We start from the raw sequence: 25,424 nt of genomic DNA on the forward strand, positions 1-25,424 counted from the left end.
TGATGCAGCATATACCCTTAACACATTTCAGAGCTCTGACTGTATTGAGTTTGTATGTAATGGTATTGTAACTTTTTTCACATAATCTTAGTATTGTTGCCTTTATTGTTGTATGTGTATGTTGCATCCAGTGAAAGATGGGGCCTCATCCAAGTCTATTTTCCAGGTTGCACTTAGTGGTCCGGTGATAGGCTCCAATCCCTCTGGCATCTTGAATTGGATTAAGCAAATCTGAGAATGCAAATATGCATTTAGTTATTACTGGCTCATCTGATTGATTTTCTCAATCTCAGATTTTCTCTGTTTCTGTTTGGTTTTATGTCTTTCAGATTTCACATCACAATTACTTCTGTTTTTTTCTGACATTTGTCATTTTTACATTATTCATTTCTTGTAAAGTTCAGGCTTTTGTTGGCCATTGGTCTGCTTGTGTGTACATCTGCACATTTCGATACCATACTATTCGTTTATCCATCTCTGTTAAAAAGGAGTGTGAATAAGTGAGGTTCATATTTTCAAAACATTTACGGTGGTCAACGAAAAATTCCTAATTTTCCCTTATTTATTCAAGTCGTCTTACTCTTTCACCACCCTCACGCCAAAATAATAATCGATACAATACTTTAATTTAATTTAGGTGACGCTCATAAAAAAAGCTGCTATATTACCATGGTCATAATATATACTATATAAAATATATACTAATACAAGGTATATCTAAAAAATATGTCTCTCCTTAACAACAAAGTATAGTTTTTATTTATTTTGCTTTCATTTTTATTCAGTTTCCTCTTATTTAACCGTCAGCATCCTTGCGCTCTCAGTCCTACAAACGAAACCACCGCGACGACTCCTCGGCCCGAGTTTTTGAACTAAGCCACACAACGCTGTCATCCAACCAGAAGCGAACAGCTCCGCAGAACGCCATTGGCCGCGGCTTGTGTGTGCTGTACAGCCTGATTTCGCGATTCCCAAACGCGTTTGCGACGTGATTAGTGGTTGTTTTTGGTGAAGTAGAGTAGCGAATGCGCATTCAACCTACGCAGACACCCCAGAGCAGCGGGACCCAGGAAATAATGCACATTCGTGTAATACTTCTGTAGTTTGGACACAGTCATGATGATGATGTTGGAAAGTATTTCCAGAATAATAAAAGTACAGCTTCCAGCCTACCTCAAGCGGCTGCCCATTCCAGAAACTTTAACGGGCTTTGCAAAGCTCACAGGTAAGTATATTATTGAACATTTAGTAGCCTGTACGTTTTTTTCTCTGTTTTTTATTCTTTAAATTGCTATCTCCATGGACTTTTTAAATTGGGTAAAATTATGAGTTTGTTGTAAAAAGCACGAGAAAACTATTCGGCCTGTGAACATTTCCGTCCTACGCAAATATAATGTCCTGACGGGTCGGCGTCCATCTCTGGATTCGCACTTTGCTTAGGTACATCTTGGCTGCGGGACAAGATAAACTTATCGACCTCTCCCAGGCCCCCGCACAAAATATCAGCAACCGCAGTTCATCTCTCCAAAATGAGATGTCTGCATGCTGTCTTATCTCGACTTGCCCTCAATATGTGCACTGCTGTAGAGTTCTAATGAGCCCGATCGGGAGATTGTAGCGTGTCCTCTTCAAAAGCGACAAGGACACAATTAGGTCGCATTCCCGGCAGCTTCTGCACGTCTAGTGATCTGGTCAGCGGTGCTTCAGAAAGGCCTCGAACAATGGTCATTAACTTTCAATACTCTGTAATTTTCATCGCATTTTTTTCTCCACAAAGGGCTTGACAGAATTAGGGTGCAGAAAGTTTTTTTGTTTGTTTTTTTTTTTGCATATATGCATTTTACATAGTTGGAACACTGGTTTGTCCAGGTTTAAATAACTAAATAACCTTTTTGTTTAAAGCCCCCTGGCGAAACCACTGCTGCATACTTCTTTCATTAGTTTGCCTTAATTATGTACTCAGGATAATAAGTAGTGTGATTTTTTTTTTTTTTAAACAAAGTAAATTAATTACGATTGTACATTGAACTTCCTATTTACAGGTGTAGTTAAAAGAAGGGAGAATCAACCCAGCATTAAAAAAATAAATACATTGAATTGAAATAGACTGAAAATAGTCTATCATGATCAAGTTTGTCATTTGTAAACAGCATAATAAAATTACTACTTGCATTTTACACACAGGCTAGCAAGAGTAGTTTGACAGATCTGACAATAGCAGTAGCCTTGAACTGGAAGGATAAATACACCAAAATAAAAACCCAGAACCATAAAGGCTACAGTTAAGCAGTTATTATGATGATGTTAATAAACCGCTTGCAGAGGGTGAAATCCGACCTTGAGTGTCTACAGTAGGGGTGAATGCTAGTGGTCTAAGGCTCTTGTTCAGAAAGCGGACACCACTTGTTTTTAAGATTAGGCACCTATTCTAAATTTTGAAGATTAGGGACCCTGGTGTACCTGGCCTTACCCCCACGAACCTTAAGTTCAAGGTTTGTCGTAGGGGTAGGCTAAAACAAACAAGAAGGAGTTAGCGTCCGCTTTCTGAACAAGACCCGTGGTCTGGAACTGTTTGCTAGAATGAAGAAGGGAGAGATGTGACAGTGCAGGATGGCTGAGGTTTTTAATGATGCCACTTGCCCTTTTAAAACAGTGTATTCTAAATATGTCCTGAGCAGAAGGAGACTGTGTGTCAGTAGTTTTCAATGCTGCTGCAGTGCTTTGTGGCCCTTTCTTGAGCAGATGCTGCAGTTATGCAACTAATATGGATTGACTTCAGAGTATATCAGTAGGAGTTATTAACATGGCTATACCCACCTTGGCCTTTCCTCAGACACATGACATAAGGCAAGATGTGTTGTGCTCAGTAGTGGTAACTCCAAGGTTTAAAGCTGCTGACTGCTCTCCACAGCACCTGCTCTCACTTTGATGGGATGTACAGTTCTGCTTCCTAAACTCTATAATCAGGTCTTTGGCTCCACTGTGTCACACGACAAATCTGTCTGGAGTGGTCACCAGCAATTTTATTGGTGACATCTAAGCTGTGTTTGTCCATGTAGCCTTAGGATAACCAGGGGTTTACGTGTGTTCTTAAAGCTCCTCAAGTAATTTAATTTATTATGGTAATGTGTGTATAAATCAGGGGTCCCCAACTCCAGTCCTGGAGGGCCCCAGTGGCTGCAGGTTTTCATTCTAACCCTTTTCTTATTCAGTAACCTGTTTTTGCTCCTTATTAACTTCTTTTGAATTAATTTTATTTGAATTGCTTTTGAAGACTCAGACCCCTTAATTGTTCCTTTTTTCTTAATTAGCTGCCAAACAATAATGATATACAAAATGAACCAAAACATGGCCAGCATAGTTGATCTTACAATATCTGAAAATAAAGGAAAGTGAAGGTCTCAGGAATGCTGATCTGCTCAGGTCCCCAAATCATTTTAACAGTGCTCTTAGAAAAGCAAAGAAAAAAATCAACAGTTCAGAAATGTCTGTTATTGCACAGTGAGTGCAGCAACAAGCCATGGAATTAAAGAAAGAGTTTAATAAACAACAAGAATCGGCACCTACTTAAGCAACTTGTTTGGAGTGAAACTGTTTGAGTTTGAGGTCCTGACTTAGTAGTGTTTGGGTGCCATTTAAGGAAAGAAATGAAGCAATTCAGAACAAATCTTAAAAAACAAGTCAATTAAAATTAATTCAAAAGAAGGCAATTACTAGTAAAAACAGGTCACTAATTAAGAAAAGAGTTAGGATGAAAACCTGTAGCCACTGGGGCCCTCCAGGACTGGAGTTGGGGACCCCTGGAATCCTCTTTAATAAAACCCCTGTGTGTGTCCAGGTGTCCGTGTGTGTGTGTGTGTGTGTGTGTGTGTGTCTTCTGGTGAAGTGCGCGTGTTCAGTCTCTTCCTGTGCATTCCCTGTGTGTGCAGAGAGAGAGAGAGAGAGAGAGAGACACACACACACACACAGGTGTGTGCGCGCGCGAGAGACAGACAGACAGACACGCAGGCCCGCCCGAGAGACAGACACGCAGGCAGGCCGGCCGGTGCGAGAGACACACACGCACATGCAGGCCCGCATGGGGGACAGACAGGCACGCGCACACACACACGCAGGCCCGGGACAGAGTCACACACATACAGGCGCATGCATGCATTGTTGCAATGTTACTTTTCTTGGTTGTTTATTAGAATATGGATTTTTCAAATGTTCATTTTTTTCCCCTGTGCTTAAAACTCATTAAAAAAGGTGTTTTTAGCGAGCGGGTCGTAAGGCTATAGCACTAACTGTTGCAGTGTTAGTTTTCTGTGTTGTTCAAGGTTTTCTTAGTGTTATTTAATGTTTTTACATTTAGTTTATTATTATGCTGTGCATTCAATGGTATAATTAACTATATTTGTGCTTAAAATCTTAAAAAATATATATTTACATACAGTTCATACGGTCTGGAATGGATTAATTGTATTTACATACAATCCTATGGGGGAAATTACTTTGGTTCCACCGAGGTTTCACTGTATTACTGTCCGAGAAAAGTACAGGCATTTTACGGAAATACAAACCAGTATTACTGAGAGAGAAAATTAAAGGCACACAATACAGTGACGCATATTACAGCCACATACAAGGTCCCTTGCCATTTAATATAGACTGTTCCTACTAATGTTTATGCACTACTGTTCTAGCGCCCGTTATTGTAACGGCTTAATGTCTAGTAAATATATTAATATGTTACCTCTTAGTAGCACAGGAGAGAGATATACAGTATGTCTATGCAAATTCCAGAGATGATAATAAACCCCTAGTGTCCATAGTCATTCAGAAAAGACACATGTTCCTGACTTAGGCCAGCCAACTACAAACCGGATACCAAAAAATGTGGGACACTATACATATCGTGAATAAAAACTGAATGCAATGATGTGGAGGTGCCAACTTCTAATATTTTATTCAGAATAGAACATAAATCACGGAACAAAAGTTTAAACTGAGAAAATGTATCATTTTAAGGGAAAAATATGTTGATTCAGAATTTCATGGTGGGACAAGGCCATTTTCACCACTGTGTGGCATCTCCCCTTCTTCTTACAACACTCAACAGACGTCTGGGGACCGAGGAGACCAGTTTCTCAAGTTTAGAAATAGGAATGCTCTCTCATTCTTGTCTAATACAGGCCTCTAACTGTTCAATCGTCTTGGGCCTTCTTTGTCGCACCTTCCTCTTTATGATGCGCCAAATGTTCTCTATAGGTGAAAGATCTGGACTGCAGACTGGCCATTTCAGTACCCGGATCCTTCTCCTACACAGCCATGATGTTGTGATTGATGCAGAATGTGGTCTGGCATTATCTTGTTGAAAAATGCAGGGTCTTCCCTGAAAGAGATGACGTCTGGATGGGAGCATATGTTGTTCTAGAACCTGAATATATTTTCCTGCATTGATGGTGCCTTTCCAGACATGCAAGCTGCCCATGCCACACGCACTCATGCAACCCCATACCATCAGAGATGCAGGCTTCTGAACTGAGCGTTGATAACAACTTGGGTTGTCCTTGTCCTCTTTGGTCCGGATGACATGGCGTCCCAGATTTCCAAAAAGAACTTCGAATCGTGATTCATCTGACCACAGAACAGTCTTCCATTTTGCCACACTTCATTTTAAATGATCCCTGGCCCAGTGACAACGCCTGAGTTTGTGGATCTTGCTTAGAAATGGCTTCTTCTTTGCACTGTAGAGTTTCAGCTGGCAACGGCAAATGGCACGGTGGATTGTGTTCACTGACAATGGTTTCTGGAAGTATTCCTGAGCCCATTCTGTGATTTCCTTTACAGTAGCATTCCTGTTTGTGGTGCAGTGTCGTTTAAGGGCGCGGAGATCATGGGCATCCAGTATGGTTTTACGGCCTTGACCCTTACGCACAGAGATTGTTCCAGATTCTCTGAATCTTTGGATGATGTTATGCACAGTTGATGATGATAGATGCAAAGTCTTTGCAATTTTTCGCTGGGTAACACCTTTCTGATATTGCTCCACTATCTTTCTGCGCAACATTGTGGGAATTGGTGATCCTCTACCCATCTTGGCTTCTGAGAGACACTGCCACTCTGAGAAGCTCTTTTTATACCCAGTCATGTTGCCAATTGACCTAATTAGTGTTAATTGGTCTTCCAGCTCTTCGTTATGCTCAAATTTACTTTTTCCAACCTCTTATTGCTACTTGTCCCAACTTTTTTGGGATTTGTTGACACTGTGAAATTTTGAATCAACATATTTTTCCTTTAAAATGATACATTTACTCGGATTAAACGTTTGATCTGTCATCTACGTTCTATTACAAATAAAATATTGACATTTGCCATCTCCACATCATTGCATTCAGTTTTTATTCACAATTTGTTTAGTGTCCCAACTTTTTTGGAATCCGGTTTGTACCTGACAAACACTTCTCTGAGCAGTTTTGTGTTTGAAAATGTCTTTAAATGTAGTATGTTTTGTATTAGTCTTAAATACTCCAAAGTCTGTCTTTTCTTTAACTATTCCTTATATCTCACATTTTTCTACTGACTTTGTTCTTTTAATTGTATTGCTATGGTGAAAGCTCAAACAAAAATATACAGTAATCCCTCCCTATATCGCGCTTCGACTTTCATGGCTTCACTCTATTGCGGATTTTATATGTAAGCATATCTAAATATATAATGCGGATTTTTCGCTGCTTCGCGGGTTCTGCGGACAATGTGTCTTTTTACTTCCTGTACATGCTTCCTCAGTTGGTTTGCCCAGTTGATTTCATACAAGGGATGCTATTGGCGGATGGCTGAGAAGCTAACCAATCAGAGGACGCAGTTAAGTTCCTGTGTGCTGAATGGCTTAGCGATGGAGCGCCGTATTCGATTCTGCGGCGTTAATCAGGAAGTCATGTCTTGCTCATTCACCATCCATGTATTTCGCTGTGTAAAGAGTTAACTTTTGTGGTCTTTTGTGTTTATCTTTGTGCATAGTCAAGCCCTTCATTGTGGCTCTAAAACAATCTGCTCCTGCTACTGCTTCAGGGGCCGTGCCCAAGCGCCAACGGAAGATGTTAATGATTGCCGAAAAGGTAAAAGTTTTGGATTTGTTGAAGGAAGGGAAAAGCTACACTGCTATAGGACACCATTACGGCATCAGTGAGGCTACAATTCTTTTTATTTAAAAAGTAGGAAAGGAATATAAGATCTACGTCCGCAGTGTCCTTTTAACCAGGGTCCAAAACGAGTTGTAAGTGGATGTAATAAGGCAGTAGTCTGGATGGAATCTGCTTTATGGATTTGGATTGAAGAAGAACAACGGCAGTGCTACACAATCGCTTGAAGAGGCTCCTTTAGAAGGGCTGTAACGCTCTCCTTTGTTGTGCAGTAAAATTAAACTCATTGTTATCGGACAAGTCATTGTGTCTTTGTTGGTAAGTAACCATAATTAATTTTCTACTTACAGTACTTAGTACATGTACATACATTTAGTGTCACTGCACACACATTTACTGTATACAATTTTTCTTGCATTGCACGTATTTATTGCTGGTGGCCTGTCTATCGTAATGGCTGTAACATATGTGATATCGGAGACACTCGATATCTTTAAAATAATATTTAGGTTTTACTGTATATAAACAGTGTGTTTATATACATAATTTCAATGAATCTTACCTAATATCTAAGAGAATACAAAGGGTTTATGCTGTATAACTGTACAGGGAATATTTATAACCAGTGTGGGAGAGTTTATAAGGGCATAAAATATATAAAAATAACCATACAGACATGGTTTTGTACTTTGTGGATTTTCTTCTATCGCGGGGGGTTCTGGAATGCAACCCCCGCGGTCGAGGAGGGATTACTGTACAGGTGCTAATTACATTGAGCACTGAATATAAATCAAGTGATATTATGCTCACACATTACTAATATGCTAAGAAGTCAGTTTGGAGTACTGTGTGCATTTCTTGTCACCATAGTTTAAAAATAAATGGAAACTTTAGAAGTCATGCTGGGAAGAACAGCCAGGTGTATGTGTCTGTTTATACACTGCCATCTACTTTCATTTTGCTTATTCTAGTTGAGGTTATGGTTGTAATGTGCTGAACTGACAGACCAAGCCACACTATCCTGGTTTATACATTTCTATCTACTTATTTTTCACTCTATTTTTACAAATTGTAAGGAGGATTATGGTGGCAATGTCCAGAACTGGACAGACCAAGCCTTTCTATTTTCAACGTCGTCTTCCATCTCTTACTTGGGAATCCTCGGGTGCTTCTGGAGAGATACAATCCCTCCAGTGTCTTTTTCCAGTGGGCCGTATCTTGCACATTTCCTAAGTGAGAGGCATCTCAACTGACTTCTGTTGGTTAGTAGTTGGTGTGTTTCTTATCCTGGGTTATCCTGTATTCCTGAACTCCTCACCCTATCCCAAAGTGTGAGTCCAAGAACCTCATTTCAGGGTCTTGTTTTTGTATCTGATTCTTTCGGTCACACACAGACTACATGATAAGTGAGAATTGTGATGTACAATTCCAAAATTTGAAAACATGGTGCTTTTTTACATACAAGGTACACTAAGAGTCAAATTTAAAAATGTGGAGTATAAAAGTGGGAAGGAGGCCAGGAAGGTGGCTTGAAATGACAGAATCTTTAAAGAAGGCTTTATGGGAATACACTTTTCAGAATCGGCACCTAGGCAAAAAAGATTCAGGCATGCGAGGTGCAGAAGAAATGCACTGACTGAAGGTGCATGTAGAGCAAGTGATATCAGCAGGTAATATGGCTAGTTATTTACAGGTTATTTACACCTGTATGATTTGTAGTAATGACTGAGTAACATTTTTAATCTCTTGATTTCATGGAAAACTAAGATAAATAAGTTTGTGATATAATACCGTAAAAGCCAATGGTGACCAATCCTGTACAAAGGCAAACAATAAGAAAAGACCCATAGGGTAACTGGTGTTACTGTTGTTGCATAATCCACATGTCAGTTTTCCAGTATTTTTATTACAACATAAAAATATAAATTTTTTGCTAATATTGTTAAATGCAAGCTTTCAGAAAAAACTGTAGAAAAATGGCAAATTCATTTAATAATATATAGCTCAACAAAATGTGCAGGAAGAGAGAGGGTCTGTAAACTTTCTGAAGTCGCTATATATACAAGTAAAAATAGGTAACATATTCAGTAACTATCCAGTACTGTTTCTGATCCTTCAGAGTTTTCAAATCATGCAGCAGAATGCTTGTAGTAATAATAATAATGCACTAATGAATATTTATTAACTTGTGTAAGGTAGTCTAGTCTGTTTGATGTCTGATTTTCAAGGTGCAATGCTGGCATAAGCTAATGTGATTACAATCATTTGTTTGCTGCAGTAATACCAATACTACATCACTCCTAGATGACCCCAGTGTGCGCATTGTTCTCTTACAGAATTCCCAGTACTTCTTGGAGCATGTGTTAGCTCCATACTTTTATAGGAAGATGGTTTCTGGCATTATTCTTTTTCTTCAGAGACATAGCTTTCTGTTGACAAATTTCTTTGTTCTCATCAGCAAGCACAAATAATAAGACATAGTCCTGCAGTTCAGACTGAATTGTGTCATTTCCTTGAATACTCCATGTAATGTGGCAGGCAATAGCACCAGGAGTTAAGAGTGTTGAGGCACTCCTCTCTTTGAAATATCATTACATCCATAAAGATGTGTGCTTTAAAATTATCTTTTGAAATAAAATACACAGTTTGACATTTCACAATAACGTCCTTGCTTTCACTCCTGGCGATGGCCTTTCTGCATAGGCTTTCAGTGTATGTGTTTATTAGGCCATTTCGGTGATCTTGGGATTTCATGCACTGAATGGATTGCCACCCAACTGTTCTTTTTCAGTCATTTAAACTGAAAGTGTAAGTTTTTTTTTTTCTCCTACCTTGTTTCATATGTAATTTGGAGCAACATTAGCTTCAATGATGGATATGGTATATGGTTTAGATATATATTTAGAAAAAACAGTTTGCATTAGCTTTTGTTTCATTTATGAATATTTGTAATGATGTTTCACTTTCTTTCTTATGTTCACTCCAACACCCACTAGTTATGATCCTGGAGGGCCACAGTGGCAGCGTGTTTTCCTTCCAACTATTGTCCTAATTAGAAGACAATCCTTGCAAATAATGAAACTTGGTGTTTAACTATTAGGCTTGTTAATGCTTTCTTTCATCCTAAAGAAATTTTAATTGCACTGTAGAGTTTCTTTCTCCGAGAACATTACCCATGTGTTTTATAGACCAGAACAAGTTTAAACTTAATGATCCTTCCAATTCCATCTCATTTATTTCTAAACATTTTTTAACACAGATACATCATGGAGCATATGCACAGGTTTAAAAAGGAAGTACATTAGCTGGAGAGCTGCTAGCTTATTGCTTATCTGCATTTCATTATTAAGTAATGTCTGGCTAAGAAAACAGGCAACAATTGAAACTTAAATGCAGTTTTGTAAAACTAAAATAGGCAATTAATGGCTTTGAATTGTAGTAGACAAGATAACTAAAATTAAGCCCAAAATAACATATTGCTTTAGTAGTAAATTAATGGGTACTAATTAAGAAGTTGGTTGAAGTGAAAACCTATAGTCACTCCCAACCTCCAGGGACCTCATGCACAATGGCGTGCGTAGAATTCACACTATAACATGGCGTAAGCACAAAAGCTGAAATGTGCTTATGCACAAAAAAATCCAGATGCATAAATCTGTGCGAACGCCAACTTCCACGTTCTTCCGCTACATAAATCCTGGTCAGCGTGAAAAGTAACGCACATACACGCGCCTGCTGTCCCAACCCGTCTCCTCCCAGACTTACTGTATGCCTCTTTGAATATGCAAATTAATATAAACAGCCCTTAAACTCAGCGTTCTGTGAAAAACCAATGGCAAAAATACTTGGGGGAATAGAATTTTGGCGAATACCAAGTGGAGGCAATGAAAACATACTATTTGTTGGTTTAAACAGTGGTATAAACAACAAAAGGAAGTTGATTGAGTGACATAGAGTGTCGGAGAAACTCAAAAGCTCAAGTTCACAAAGTCGTACAGTGCCCGAAATAAAAAAGAAGTTGTCATATATCAAAGTTGCCGTGAAAAGGAAAGTCGTAGCCCACTGTCTGAGTGTCATATGAAAGCTTATTAGAGGAAAGAGAAAAAAACAATAGGCACATAGTGGGGAAAAAAAGCATGAAATGTCAACTTTAATCTCGAAATTTCCATTATAATCGCATAGTTTATTTTGTCATTAAAGTAGAACATCATAAACTTCATCTTAAAATCGTTTAATTTACTAGTTTCTCAAATCTCATCATAACTAAAGTAGCACGTTAAATGCTTTGTTTTGTATTTGATCTTCTATGTGCTTTATGTGTGTGAAAAACTACTTGCTTCCGGGCTTTCCCTTCCTCCGACAGGACACAGAATCCATTACATTTGCAATATTACAGCTCTCTGAATAATTAAAATACTGAGATGGATACTTGATATCATTTTCATGATGATAGGAGTTAAAGCATATTATTAAACATGGGAACACGGTGGCGCAATGATTGTGTGCGACCTTTCGATGAAATAATTTATTGCAGCAGTACTGTCTCTTTCAAATGTACTAACCCCCAATTCCTGTCCGTCCTTTTCTTTCTCCAAATACCCAATCGGCACACAATCAGCTGCGTAATAGACATTAAGCCATCTGTTAGCTTAGAACACAGATTCTTCAAAACTTTTAAGGAACATTGAAATATCTTTGTAATACATGTTTAATTATTCTATCCTTCCAGTGTCACATCAGTCCCAGCCAAGTTTTGGTTTTATATATCGCGATTTAAACGTGGAAACAGGCTTATGCAACATTTTTGTGAGTATGTACCGTTTATACATGAGTCCCCAGGGAACTGAAATGGGTCTTTTATGAATGAAAGCACTAACAAGGTATATATATATATATATATATATATATATATATATATATATATATATATATATATATATATATATATATATATATATATATATATATATATATATATATATATATATATATATATATATATATATAAATAAATAAATAAATAAATAAATACCATGTTTGGTTATCAGAAAGGATTGAGTTCTAATTAGGAATTGGCTGGAATAAAAACCTATGGCCACTCCAGGACATTGATTGAGGACCTCTCCACTAACCAGTATGCTTAGTGATGGCATGTTGTTGCCCCACCTACCAATGCAAAGTGCATTTTTTGCTGAAAATAGAGGAGACAATAGCGATGGGATGCTCAGTGCTTAAGTATCAACACTTTTGAAGTGCAAAGGTTTCAGATGTACCCATCACATGATCAGTAAGTCACTGACACTCCCTCTGTTAGAAGCCTAATTAGTCAATTGTTTGGATGAGGATTTCCACTGGCAAAAGTAGTGGCCCTTTGCACTCTGCATGGGCTGTTGAAAGGAGCTTGAGTCATGAGTCATCTCCGGCTTTTAACCCATTATGATATGTTGGCTATCTGTATACTTTTTATAATGAATCTCTTCAGCTTGTATGTGTTTGTGTTTCTGTTTCATTTACCCTTTGGTTATTGTGTCTGTGATATGTTGGGTTTTTATTGTACAGCACTTTTGTCAGCCTTGATGTTGTTTTTAAAGTGCTTTATAAATAAAATGTGAGTTTCATAGGTGTGATTCACTGTCCAAGCAAAGACATAACAGTAATTACAAGTTAACAAATATGTTTGGGAAAAATCTTGCAAGATTTTGTTCTTTGGGGAGGAATAATTTCCACATAGAATCTCCAATAAATTGATGCGAATAATTTTCAAACCATAGCTTGCATATTACAATAATGCATCTTCTCTTTTCCCCCATTCAAAATGTATGCGTTCTGCATTATGCCTGCATATGTATAACAGAGAAGATAACAATCCCAGTATAATAACTCTTGCTGAATTTATTGTGGTGTCAGCCCTGTTCACTCTGCCACACCCAGGATTCAAAACTCTTGGATCTGGCAATCAGACAGAAGAGGTTTAGAGACCCCTCATGTTAGAGTGTGCATCATGACACAGTTACCTGCACACTCTGTGCATGACAATACAAATATTCTGTAAAATATAACTAAAGGGATGGTTGACAAATGTTTGGAAACAACAATTTACAACACAGTTGCTTCACAAATTTTTGTTCCACCTATCAATGCTTCATTTAGCTTTCAAAGAACAAAAGTTATGAAGCCCCGCTTCTTAGTCTTTTCTTACTGCGCATGTCACCACAGGATTTCAAAACCTGCTTTGTGTTTCATTCCAGCTGCACATATTGCACCAGGGTTTTAAAGCATTGTTTCATGATTTATTCCCACTGCCCATGTTACCCTCACATTCTGAAAAGTGCTTTTTATTTCATTCCAACTGTGCATGACACTCACTTGTTTTAAAATGTTGCTTCATGGTTCTTTCCATCTGTACATGTCACCTCAGGGTTTCAAAACGTTTGCTCAATGGTTCAATCATACTGCACATGTCACCACCAGGTTTCAGAGCATGCTTTTCATTTTATTCCAACTGTGCCTGTAACCCCAGGGTTTAATAGTGTTGCTTCATGGTTCATTCAAACTGCACATGTCACCCCAGGTGCCCAACTGCACTTTTCACTCTTGGGTTTTAAAATGTTTCTTCACAGTTCATTCCAAATGATCATGTCACCACTGTGTTTTCAAAATGTTACTACTTCTTTCTTTGCAACTGTAGGTCATCATTACATCTGAAGCAACTGGAGATTACTTAGTTTTGAAAAATAAAACTAGAAATTATACATAATACAAATGCTCACTAGGAGAATCCATAATCCATCAAAGAAAAGCTTTAGTAATAAGAATCAAGACCCCTCATTCACCATAAATATTCTTCTTTGGTTCATTGTTATCACTGCTATTGACATCATTATCATTATTATTATTATTGATGAAGATCTATTTAAAGAAAATTTGCAAGTTTGTTTCATGTATATGATATAACTGAAGATCTTAGTGATAGTTCTAATTGTACGTAATTGTTGTAATGGGTGACAATAAGTAGATTTCAGGCTTGAGGGTTTGTATTAAATCTGTTGGGTAGAATTTGAGCTTACTTTGGGAAACATAATTGTCAAGGGATGGTAAATGTTAGGGTTCCTCTGATCAGTTTTTTTTAGGACTGATACTTCTCTACATAACAAATGCAGAGAAGCCTGATGTTCTATATAAACCTTTTGATTACTTTTATAATTAAACTGTAGACCATGGGTGTCACTTGATCCTCCTTTATTAACAAAATTCTGTAAGGCTTTTTTTTCGGTGACCTTAAAAATGCTAAAATAAACAAAATCCTCTTAAAATACATAATTTATTAACTAATATGTAGAGAAATACAACAATTTATACATAATCCATATTTCAATAAAGAAATAAAAGCTGTCATATTGCATAATTTCTTTTGTAATGTACTTTTCTGAAACAAAGCTCAATTTAAAAAAAAGTGGTTTTCACCATTTTTGTAACAGAAAATATATTCTCACATATTGATTCAATTAATTAATATTAGCAATTAAACACTGCTTTAATTTAAATATACCGTGATATGCTTTATTAATTTTTCATCATTAATTGCACTACAGATTATTTTAATGTTAAATAACTTTTACTATTTATGTGTACCAACTAGAGGTGTAATTATAAATTTGGATTATCATTTTAATTTTGCAGTATTTTGTTTCTTATCAAAACTTATGCTGTATAGCACACACAAACAAATAATAAACACTCTACAAACCTTAAAAAAAACCACAAAGCTATCAAATGTACATAAGATATTTGTCAAGAAGATACAAGGCTAATGTGTTTAACAAGTTTACAAGTAAATTTTTGCTTTTAATCCAACCAGCCTATTGTTTATTAATTTGCATTTTCAAATTCTTTGTTCTTTTATTTTTGTAATTTAAAATGTGATCTGCTGTACTAAACATAAGCTTGCTCACTGTCCAAACTCAGACAAGCAGTGTCCATTTTAATTATAGGACAAAATAAAAAGGTCAAAAAATAAAAAGGATAATGTAGCTTTTCTTGCTGTTTGTTTAATTGTGCAGGATGACTCCTCCAATTTCCTTTTCCTTGTCTTTTTCCCAGTTTCTTTAAGGGAAAAGCAAATATTCCAATCTTCTCTCTGTTTACAGGAAGTTCTCAGCAAAAAAAGACCTGTTCTAGTCAATTAGTGTTATACAACATGTATAGGAGAACTACAACTAAATTACTGTAAAGCTCAGGAAAATTAGGCCAATTTACCAATCAGGTCTTTTGTAGTGAAAATCAGTTGGTTTAGATCGGCATCTGACCAATCAGAGCATCACTTGTAAATGTGTTAATGGCTGTGATTGTGTCTCTGTAACTGAATAACTGAATAAATTATGAATATTGTAAAAAAGGAGAACCATTCATTTTATTCAAGAAAATGACTTATTCTTCTGTTCAGTGCTTAAGTCCTCTTTTTACTGATCACCTGTGACTTTTATTTTTGTTTTATTCTACAGGTGCAATTTTCCCCTTGTAATTTAATTTTTTTGGCCAAATATGTGTGGAAATTGCTACATGTACAATGTATGTAAATTTACAATAGTTGAAAAACTGTAGGTTTTTGAACTCTCCAAGCAGAATTTCATCACCCTCCCCCTTTCAAAAATGAAATTCTAGTCCTGTTACCTATCCAAACTTTAAAATGATGTGTTCACAAGAAACAGATGTTGGTGGCAAAGTTTTTTTATTTTATTTTTTTTAAAGTTTGTGCAGAAACAAATCTTTATGCCAACCTTTGTATCAATCACTGCGTTCTTTTCACCACAGAAGCAATTGCAGTGGAACTTTGGACCTTTTGTGTCTGTCTGACACAGAAGTCCTGGCACTCTGACAAATTGGTTTTAATAGATGCTGATGATGATGGCAATATGGATGACAAGACTGAATCAGATAGCTGTGGATATATTTGAATAGCTGCAGTTAGCTATTCATTCATTTTCACTATTAAAATTAAAGTTAGGGACTTGATTGACAGGCATATTCTACCTCATTTAACCATTTATATTTATCTGTGGATATGAATGGTAATTTGTGCCTGTTTACTTGCTACTTTTAAATTAAAGATTAATGGGTAATTAGTTTGTTTTTTTCTATTTTCATTTACATTGAGACTTCAGTTTTAGTTTATAGTTAATCTTATCAGTATCATATTACCTGTGGTCCAGTTTTGGCCAATGACATGAAAAATAAGACCAAAGAAGGCAGTCAGTCAGTCATTTTCCAACCCGCTACATCCTAATACAGGGTCATGGGGGTCTGCTGGAACCAATCCCTGCTAACACAAGGCACAAGGCAGGAACCAAACCTGGGCAGGGCAGCAGCCCACCGCAGCCAGAGAAGGCAACTCAGAATGTAATGCAGGAAAGTTTTTAATACTGGTTATGCCAGTTACTAAGTCTACATCTACACTACTACATTTTCATTTCAAAATGGCATTTTTCAGTGAACATGATCTCCATCAATACTAGTGTTTTCACACCTTTTACAAAAGTATCTCCATGTACACTAAGATGACTGAAAATACATATGACGTAATAATTGTCCTACACTGTGTATTTTGGTGGAAAAATCCCTGAAGGGATGGTAATGCCTCCGACCACAGGATTTATCTCATAACTAACAATCTGTAAATTATTTGCTTTTTTTGTGCATGCATGCAGAATTAAAATTGTACAAAATGCAATTTTTAGATGCATAAAGGTAAGCAGCACAACAAGCGCCTTGGAAAGCAACTATTCTTTTCCATGCTATGTGGCAATATGTTTTTCTTCCATGAAGAATGACCAGAGAATGAGATGTTAATTATGTGGCCCTTCCCTGATTGTAGCCTGCTTATTACAAGCACAAACTAATCAGAGCATGGTCAAGAGTCTGCATTTTCTCCCATACACATTACAACACTGAGACTGCATTTTTGGAAGTATACAGCTCTGGGGAGTTTTTTCAAAAGTCTTTGTTTCTGTGCGTTGAAACACTTGGGGTAGTGTGAGTGCAAGGCAAAAATGGAGAATTTGTGTTTTTAAATGAAAATATAGTCGTGTGGACAGGGCCTAAGTCATTCAAAAGAGGGAATAAAATATAAATGAACTTGCAACAACTATTGAAAAGAAAACAAGTGGTGCCTCCATACATACTGTATGTTTGATTGATACCATCTGTGATTAGCACTCTACCTCCTTTGGGAGGTTTCACGTATTTTTTACAACATTGAGTCACAGTGCATTTAATTTGGCTTTTTTGACACTTATCAACAAATAAAAAGGACTTAATGTCAAAGTGGGGAAAAAATCTCTGCAAAGTGATCTAAATTAATTACAAATATAAAACACAAAATAACTGATCACAGAATTATACACCCCTTAAAGGTGCTTCTACCAAGTACAGTGATACCTTGGTATTCGAACATAATCCTTTCCAGGACCTTGTTCGAGTTCCAAGGCAGTTTTTCGCCTTTAAAATAATAGAAACTGTATTAATTCATTCCTGGGTCCCCCAAACTCAAATTTTCAAAATGATTTTAACAGTAAATACACTGGATTTTAAGGTAAAATATTAACAAATAATAATAGTATATGAATAAAAATGTAAATTAAAAATATAAAAACCTGTTTTTCATTAATCCAAACTCTTCCATACTTTTCGTTGTCCTAGAGGTCAGTGTCGTAACCCTTTGCCTCTTCAGCTGCTTTCATAGCTTCTTTATTTTTCAAAATCGTACAAACAGTCGATTTAGGCATCCCGAGCATAGTAACGAGAAGCCACACGTGTACCGCTTTCTTGCTTAGCGATAAGTTCTTTCTTAACTTCAGTTGTAGCTCTAACAGCTTCCCTCTTACTCTTATTTTCCTCACTACACTTTTTAGGACCAATTGGTGAATACACTAAGTTGTTATTACTTAAAAAAAAAAAAACACAAAACAGGCACAAAAGCATAAAATTACCAGCGAAAATCACACAAGATGCTTTCGCTACAGCTTCCAACAACGAACTGAATGACAAAGTGTATGGGAGGCCCGAGCACTGGGAAAACTTACGCACAAACACACAAACAACTTGCTGGGCTTTCGGATTCCGGGGCAAAACTTGCTCAAATTTTTCGTTTGGATTCCAAGTTATTCGAGTTCTGGAGCGTTCAGATTCTGGGGGCAATACTGTACTGACTTGGACAGCCATGACAGCCTTGAGTCTGTATGCTTGGTTCTATATCGGCTTTGCTCATCTGGACACTGCAATTTTTCCCCATTTTTCTGTGAAAAATTGCTCAACCTCTGTGGCATGGGCATTGTGAATGAACAGCCTTTTTCATGTCCGGCAACAAATTCTCAATTGGACTGAGATCTGGACTCTGCCACTCTAGGACATTAAAATTGTTAGTTTAAGACAATTCCAATGTAGCTTTGGCTTTATGTTTGGGGTCATTGAGTGTGTTTACATGCACACACATAACCGAGATAAGGTGAATAACCCAGTTAAGGCAGAAGCTTGGTTTCTTAAAAATACGTGTTTACATGTGCAAATAACCTTCTGGAATTCTCCTTTACCAAAGCACTCTAACATCACTAAACTGTGCCAAAAAGAGTTAAATGTCATCATCTGCCACCATGAATCCGAAATCTAGCATGACGCCTATGATAATGTTCTTGTGTTTTATAGAAATGTTTATAGTCCTTTATGTGGTCCCAAGTAAGTAACATTTATCCTCTTTGTAGATTACCCTCAACCCTTGATTATTTGCATTATGAACACTGACCACTGCATCACCGGATTACACCGTTTCAACATATCTATAGCAAATAGGTGGATTAAAAATAAACTAACACCTTACTAATAATGTTTCTGTTAATGGATTGCGTGCAGAACATTCTTCTGCTTAGCTGTGCGATCATGTAAATGTACTGGTTGACTTACTGGAAAGAAAATCTTCTCCCAAGGCACAGATTTCTGCGCATTGCATCAGGTGTTCCTCCAGATATCCAAGCATTTTTGCTGTATTTTACCCTCTACCCTCACAAGCCCTCTAGGGCCTGCTGCAGAGAAGCATTCCCATAGCATAATGCTGTGTACACTTAAAACAACCCAATGATTTACAGATAATGATTCAGTATTTCTCTGACACTATTATTTATTGACAAAGTTCTATATGATGTGCTATGTGTTCTGGTTCATTGCAGCCAACAGTTTAAGCTTTAGATCACAAGTTTTAACAGTTCTAGTACTTATTAATATTAAAAAGCAGAAACAAAACATTATGCTTAAGAAATATGAACTACAATTAGAAACAGACCCTACACCTACATAACAAACAACAGTACATTGATTGATGCAATTTTGACATTACTTGAATGAAAGCCATTTCAGCCACCACAGTTCTATTTAGGCTTGGCTTTTAACTGTATGATACTGTCAAATCTGTCTCTTTGATTAGTTACTAGATAGGATAGATAAGTGACTCTGTAATAGGGTAAATCTGAAACATAAGAATAATCTGGAATTGAAGTCACACAGAACATTTGTCTTTATTTTAAGACTCACCAGTGCTTTTAAATTGGAGATTTCCAAAATTCAAAAATATACACTACATAATCCGTTCGAGATATTTCAACAAATCTTGAACTTTCCAGATAGCAGGTGCCTTTCGTGGTAGTGCATGGTATGTTGTCAACAGCGCAATAAAAAGCCATTTGATAAAGTCTTAAGTTCATGCCCACCTTGTAGTTCAGGAGTAGCAGTTTTTCCTAGAAACTGTTTCTTAGCCAAAAAATAAAAACAAACATCATCTAATAATATCAAACATCACATAATACAGTGTACCCTTAGAGTAATGGACTTTATTTCTGGAAAAAAAATGGGATAAAAACCATAAAATAACAAACCCCACAAAGTAAACATACATAATAAAATGTCTGAAAAAATCCACACATGTACACAAATATAAATCATTTTGCATAACACCGCTTGCGTAAGTCCCGGTTAATCAGATCAAGTCTAGTTGCTCCTTCTTTCTTCCAAGAGTGATCAGGCTGATCAATTCACATACCGTTTCTCACAGTGGTGAGAAACAAACAGCAGCATTCTTTAATGAACTGATCAACCAATATGACAGATTAAAGCCCCTCATCTTACAGTGAGCAAGTCGGGCCGTCAGTGAGATCTAACTGCAGTCTCTTTCCGGACACCCTGGAGGTACATTTAAATGTGCAATTATATGTAATTATTCCCACTAAAATACAGTATATCCAGATACAATATAGGTGGAAAATGTACAACAATTTTAAAAACCTTGGTTGATGTTTGAGAAGCAGATTATTTTTTTAAATATTAAGTCTGCTGAAGTGTTCAAAACCTGTGGAAAAAATGCAGTAAAATACATGAGTAATAGGGGGTGCCTTTGTTACTTGTAGTGATTGAGGACAGGCTGAAAATTTTAAGTAAATCACAAATTTACATTTCTTGTGGGTTCTACACAATGCTGTAAAATATACTGACACATAATGGAATTTGTCAGTTGACTCTTCCATTTGTTATTGTATTATAATAATGGAAAAATAATGGAATTAGGTTCAGCATATTATTATTAAGATGAAATATAAATTTGTATTAAAAGCAACAAGTGGTCTCATTTAGAATAAAATATATATTGGTCAAAAGTCAAGAATCACGTTACAATTGAGTTGTGCAGTGCCATACCGCATACTATGATGCAAGCATTTATCAACTTGGTCAGGAATTATGGCTGCCCACTCTCTCACTTTAGAACATTTATATTGTTAAAAAGACATTTAAGGTTATGTTTGGTCCCAAAATTTAATTCTAAATTATTTTTATTAAAGACAGAGTTTACAGTTTTTAGATTAATAATTTAACTCTCTAGCAAACTTTAGCCTTCATTGTTACTTGCATTTTACATTTATATAGTGGTTGAGGTTTTGGACTTCAAACCCTAAAGCTGTGGGTTCAAATCGCACTACTGACATTGTGTGATGATGAGCAAGTCACATCAACTGACTGTACTCCAATTGGGAAAAAAAAGAAATGTAACATTGAATCGCACGCAGTCAAATAATAAGTGGTAATAAATGTACTTTGATGCCTTTATTGTACTTGAACATATCATTAGTCATTTATTTTTAACACTGTATCAGTTTCATCAAAGTTAAAGCTTGACATGCATGCACAGCTGTACTCACTTGTCCAGTTTATTTTTAGCTTTAATAATTTAGTGTATTGTGTCAAATTGTTCTTGAACTCACCTGCTGGTACCATTAGCAGCACAAGTCTTGTGAGATGATGTTTTAATTTACTTTGCTTTTAACAAGCCATTTACTTTACAACTAAAGCAATAAAGATAACACTAACCCGGTCTGCATGCATATTTTAACTATATCATCAAAATATAAAGTTATTTGAAACTCTGATTGTATTTTTAGGTCAAGTTTTGTAGAATAGTTTTGTTATACTTTTATTTTGATTATACAATGCATTAAACTGTAAAACTAAATATTGTGTGTGCAAGATTACATATTATCTTGGAAAAAATAAGACCTACCAGTGTGTAAAAGCCATCTTGACTAGGAATTATTTGATGACTTGTAAACCTGTATTTCTGGGTCATTGATAGATGATTTAAAGTAAATGATCATATGCGAAAATAACGTTTGCCTTCTTAAATGTCTGTGATTAGTTTCAGAGTGGTTACGCCTACTTCCATTGCTTGGCATTCTTGCTCTCCTTGGGTACATCACCATTCGTCCTTTCCTTCCAAAAAAGAAAAAACAGAAGGACAGTCTTATTAATTTGAAGATTCAGAAAGAAAACCCAAAAGTTGTAAATGAAATCGACATTGAGGATCTTAACAGTCCTAGTGCCTGTTACTGCAGGTGTTGGCGATCGAAAACAGTAAGAATAGTGATTTTTTTTTTTTATTGTAAAATAATTTATTTAAAATTGCTGTATTTCAGATTAAAGATACAGCGCATGCAATGCAAATATATATTCACTTGTAAAAAAAAGATTGTAACTTAAAAATATCTCAGATGTGAGTATTTGTGATTAACTAATTGTTTTACTACCACCAACCAATATCTGTGTTATTCCTACTGCTAGTGTACCTTTATGGGAAAGGACTAGATGTTGTCAAAGACACTGATGCTCAGCTGTAGTCTCACTGTTCTTTCATTTGTCCAATTGATTTCTTTATTGGAAGCCAGTTTCTATGTATAATAAAATTTTATTTATCCCATTTTTAGCTTTGAAGTTGGCTATTTTTTAAGGAACTTGGCAAAAGATTTGTTTTGCATACTACATGTGAATGGATTAATTTTCCTGAATTCTCATTCACTTGTGTGTTTACTTTTTTAAACAGCCAGAGTATAATGAGCACAAATAATGTTTGCTCAGCTATTTACAGTTGCCTAATTTGCTTCTTCTTTTCTATTTCAGTTTCCCGTTTGTGATAAGTCTCACATAAAACATAATGAGTTGACGGGAGATAACGTGGGACCACTAATTCTTAAGAAGAAAGTGCTATAATGTGGAACCAATTTCATTTCTGTTCTTATCTGTTTGTCCAAACTTCTCAGAGCTGTTGAAATGAACTTAAAATGTGATATTTGTGTGTGTGTGTGTATTTGTAGTGTTTTTTCATTCCTTGTCAGAATTACTTTTTGTGTTTATAAGTGCAGTTTTGCTCTTCAGCACCTAAGTAAGATAAATGAGAGACATTAATCTCACAGCTCATTTTATTTTTGTTGAGAGACTGAGAGAGATTTTTAAATTTCTGCGTAAGAGTTGACAGTAAGCCTTCTTGTTAAGCTTTAAAAACTAGCCTTTTTAAAAACATATGTTTGGTAGAGCCACCTTAAGAAGTGGTCTTTGAAACACTAAGCTTAAGGGGCAATACTATAGTACTTTTAGCACTAATATACCTTAAATTAAGATGTTTTAAACATAATAGCATGTGTATTGGTTTGTCAGCAGCTTGTGTGTTGTATCCAAGAACAGCTTTCTATGCTGTGTTATGGATGAGGGTTGACTAGTAACTTGGTCTCTCTTTCCTGTAGAATTTTTTTTTTTTTTTTTAGACAGTGTGGAAAGGATCCATTAGAAGTATCACTGCAAAAAATGCAAAGCAACAAATTTTTTAGATCCTTGTTAAAATTGTAACACCCAACTCTGTGTTAATAACAAAGATACCTATAACAGCTATTGAGAAACTGGGCAAATCTGGAGAAGCAGATGTGTGGTAATGTATAAATTCCATGTGGATAAGAATGGAAAGTTCTAAAGAGAATTTTTTCCTACAGAATATATGGATCTACTTTATCTGATACATTTATTCCCAATGAATGCCACAGTGTGAGTGGAGGCCATCTGTTTGAGTTTCCTGTGATGGACTGACATCTCATTCAGGGTTGGTTCCTGCCTTTTACTGCATGTATTAGCACTTTAGTCCATTCAACCCTGTAATGGGTAAACAAAATTCCAAATGATGAATGGACAAATTCTGTAGTATTATTTCAGGATCCTCTGTTGAAAAATTTCATTTGATTCCATGACATGATAAACTCATTTGATTTCAAGCTGTTGTAGACTTTTAATAAAAACTTGTGTGGTTATGGTAGTACTATATGCAAAGAGAGAGAGCTTTGAATTAGTAATAAATGATACAGTAGGTATTGTGCACTATTGTCAAATTTCTCTTAACTTATTAGTGCTTGTTTAATAAGCTAGAGTAATATTTTAAAAATTGACAAATATTGATGTGAATTTTAAATGTTAATCCCTCTAAAGTTATGTACAGAGGGAGGAAACATTACTAGATGTGGCCAAAAGTGGAAGAAATACATGCTGTCAAACTCGATGTGAAGAGCAGTTTCTTATCTGGTCCACATGAGACTATTTACAGAAACAGAAGTGTTTCTAGGTATTTATTTAGTTCTGCTGTGGGTGAAATGCGTTACTTTTTTTAGTTTTGTACTTAATTTGGTTTTGTTTTGAGTAAATATTTTAAATGTGCCTTTTATCCTGCTGTAGAATTGTAAAAAGAGTGACAAAAGGTTGATGTTTTAGTGTGTATTTACAGTGTGTATGTATACACTATATATTATATAATTGACAAGAGCAATTAATAGGGTTGGGTACGATAATTTTTTTAACTGTGATCATTCCACCAGTTCACTAAGTGAAAAAGACAAAATATAGTGTATATTAACAGACTTCAGAAATAAGAGTGATTTAGTTGTTGAGAAAACTTTCACATCATTTTGCAGAAATGCAGAGTATCAAGTACATTAAAGCACATTCAGATGTTAAGTATTTAGCATAACTGAATTATTTTATGTTTATATCATGTATAAATCCCAAGTCCTAGGATTTTTCTGTTGTATATGTTTCAGTTAAGTTCAAAGGCTAACTTTACCAGATTTGTCTTTCAGTAATTGTGCTGCAGGCAACTGTTTACATTGTAGTTAGTGTTTTATTCTTATATGTATAATGTTTTGAAGAACTATTTAGAGAATAAAAATTATTTGTGCTTTTAGACATTTTGTGTTAATTTGTAAATTTAAATTTTTATGGAGGATTTCTTTGTTAATTTTTTAGATTAACCAAAATGGTAGTGTAAATCTGATTTTAATATAAGAAGCTAAGAAAAAATCATGGCATTATATGAGCTGGTTAAGGAGAATGATCAAATCATATATGCAAAAAATTTTAACATACTTTTTTCAGATTTCTTGAACTGGTAAAAAGCACACTGGGAATTTAATGTGAAATTGATAAACCGCCAAAAAAAACATCATCCCTTTTTTTTTTTTTTTTTTTTTTTTTAGAATGTTATTTTCACACCACACTGGATTTTATAAATTACTCCACATACATATACAGTAACTATTGGAAGGTGTGTAAGAAGCTAGCACTTAATACATGTGGGAGCAATAAATGATTATGTTCTTCCTTTCATGATGTATAAAAACAAAAGCTTACAGATTCAGATGTTTAGCCTTTATTAAGCAAAAATAGCCAAAATATAGTGTCTCCAATTTTTATTTTCTCATCATTCATCTGTTCTGATTTATTTATTTCTTTTTTTCCCCTTTTGCTGATGCAAGCTGGTTTCAGCCTTTACAAGCTCTTGTAGTTTTAGAAACCTGTCAGTTTAGAAGAGCTTTTGAAATTGTAGAAGAGTGTTTCAGAAGAACAGCCTAGTAAAATATCTCGAGTGACATTTTACGGTCATCCAGTGATGCAAAACATTTT

General features: G+C 35.8%; 1 protein-coding gene across 1 annotated transcript; it reads left to right on the forward strand.

The window, feature by feature from the left end:
• The first annotated feature begins 868 nt into the window (after positions 1-868).
• cisd2 (CDGSH iron sulfur domain 2) lies at positions 869-24,705 on the forward strand. The gene is made up of 3 exons (XM_039759221.1): positions 869-1,225; positions 21,850-22,064; positions 22,608-24,705. Exons 1-3 carry the CDS (start codon positions 1,117-1,119, stop codon positions 22,695-22,697), a joined length of 414 nt encoding a protein of 137 aa, XP_039615155.1. The 5' UTR covers positions 869-1,116; the 3' UTR covers positions 22,698-24,705.
• The last annotated feature ends 719 nt before the right edge of the window (positions 24,706-25,424 follow it).

Source organism: Polypterus senegalus, chromosome 7 (assembly GCF_016835505.1).
Source record: "Polypterus senegalus isolate Bchr_013 chromosome 7, ASM1683550v1, whole genome shotgun sequence".
Taxonomy (NCBI): Eukaryota; Metazoa; Chordata; class Cladistia; order Polypteriformes; family Polypteridae; genus Polypterus; species Polypterus senegalus.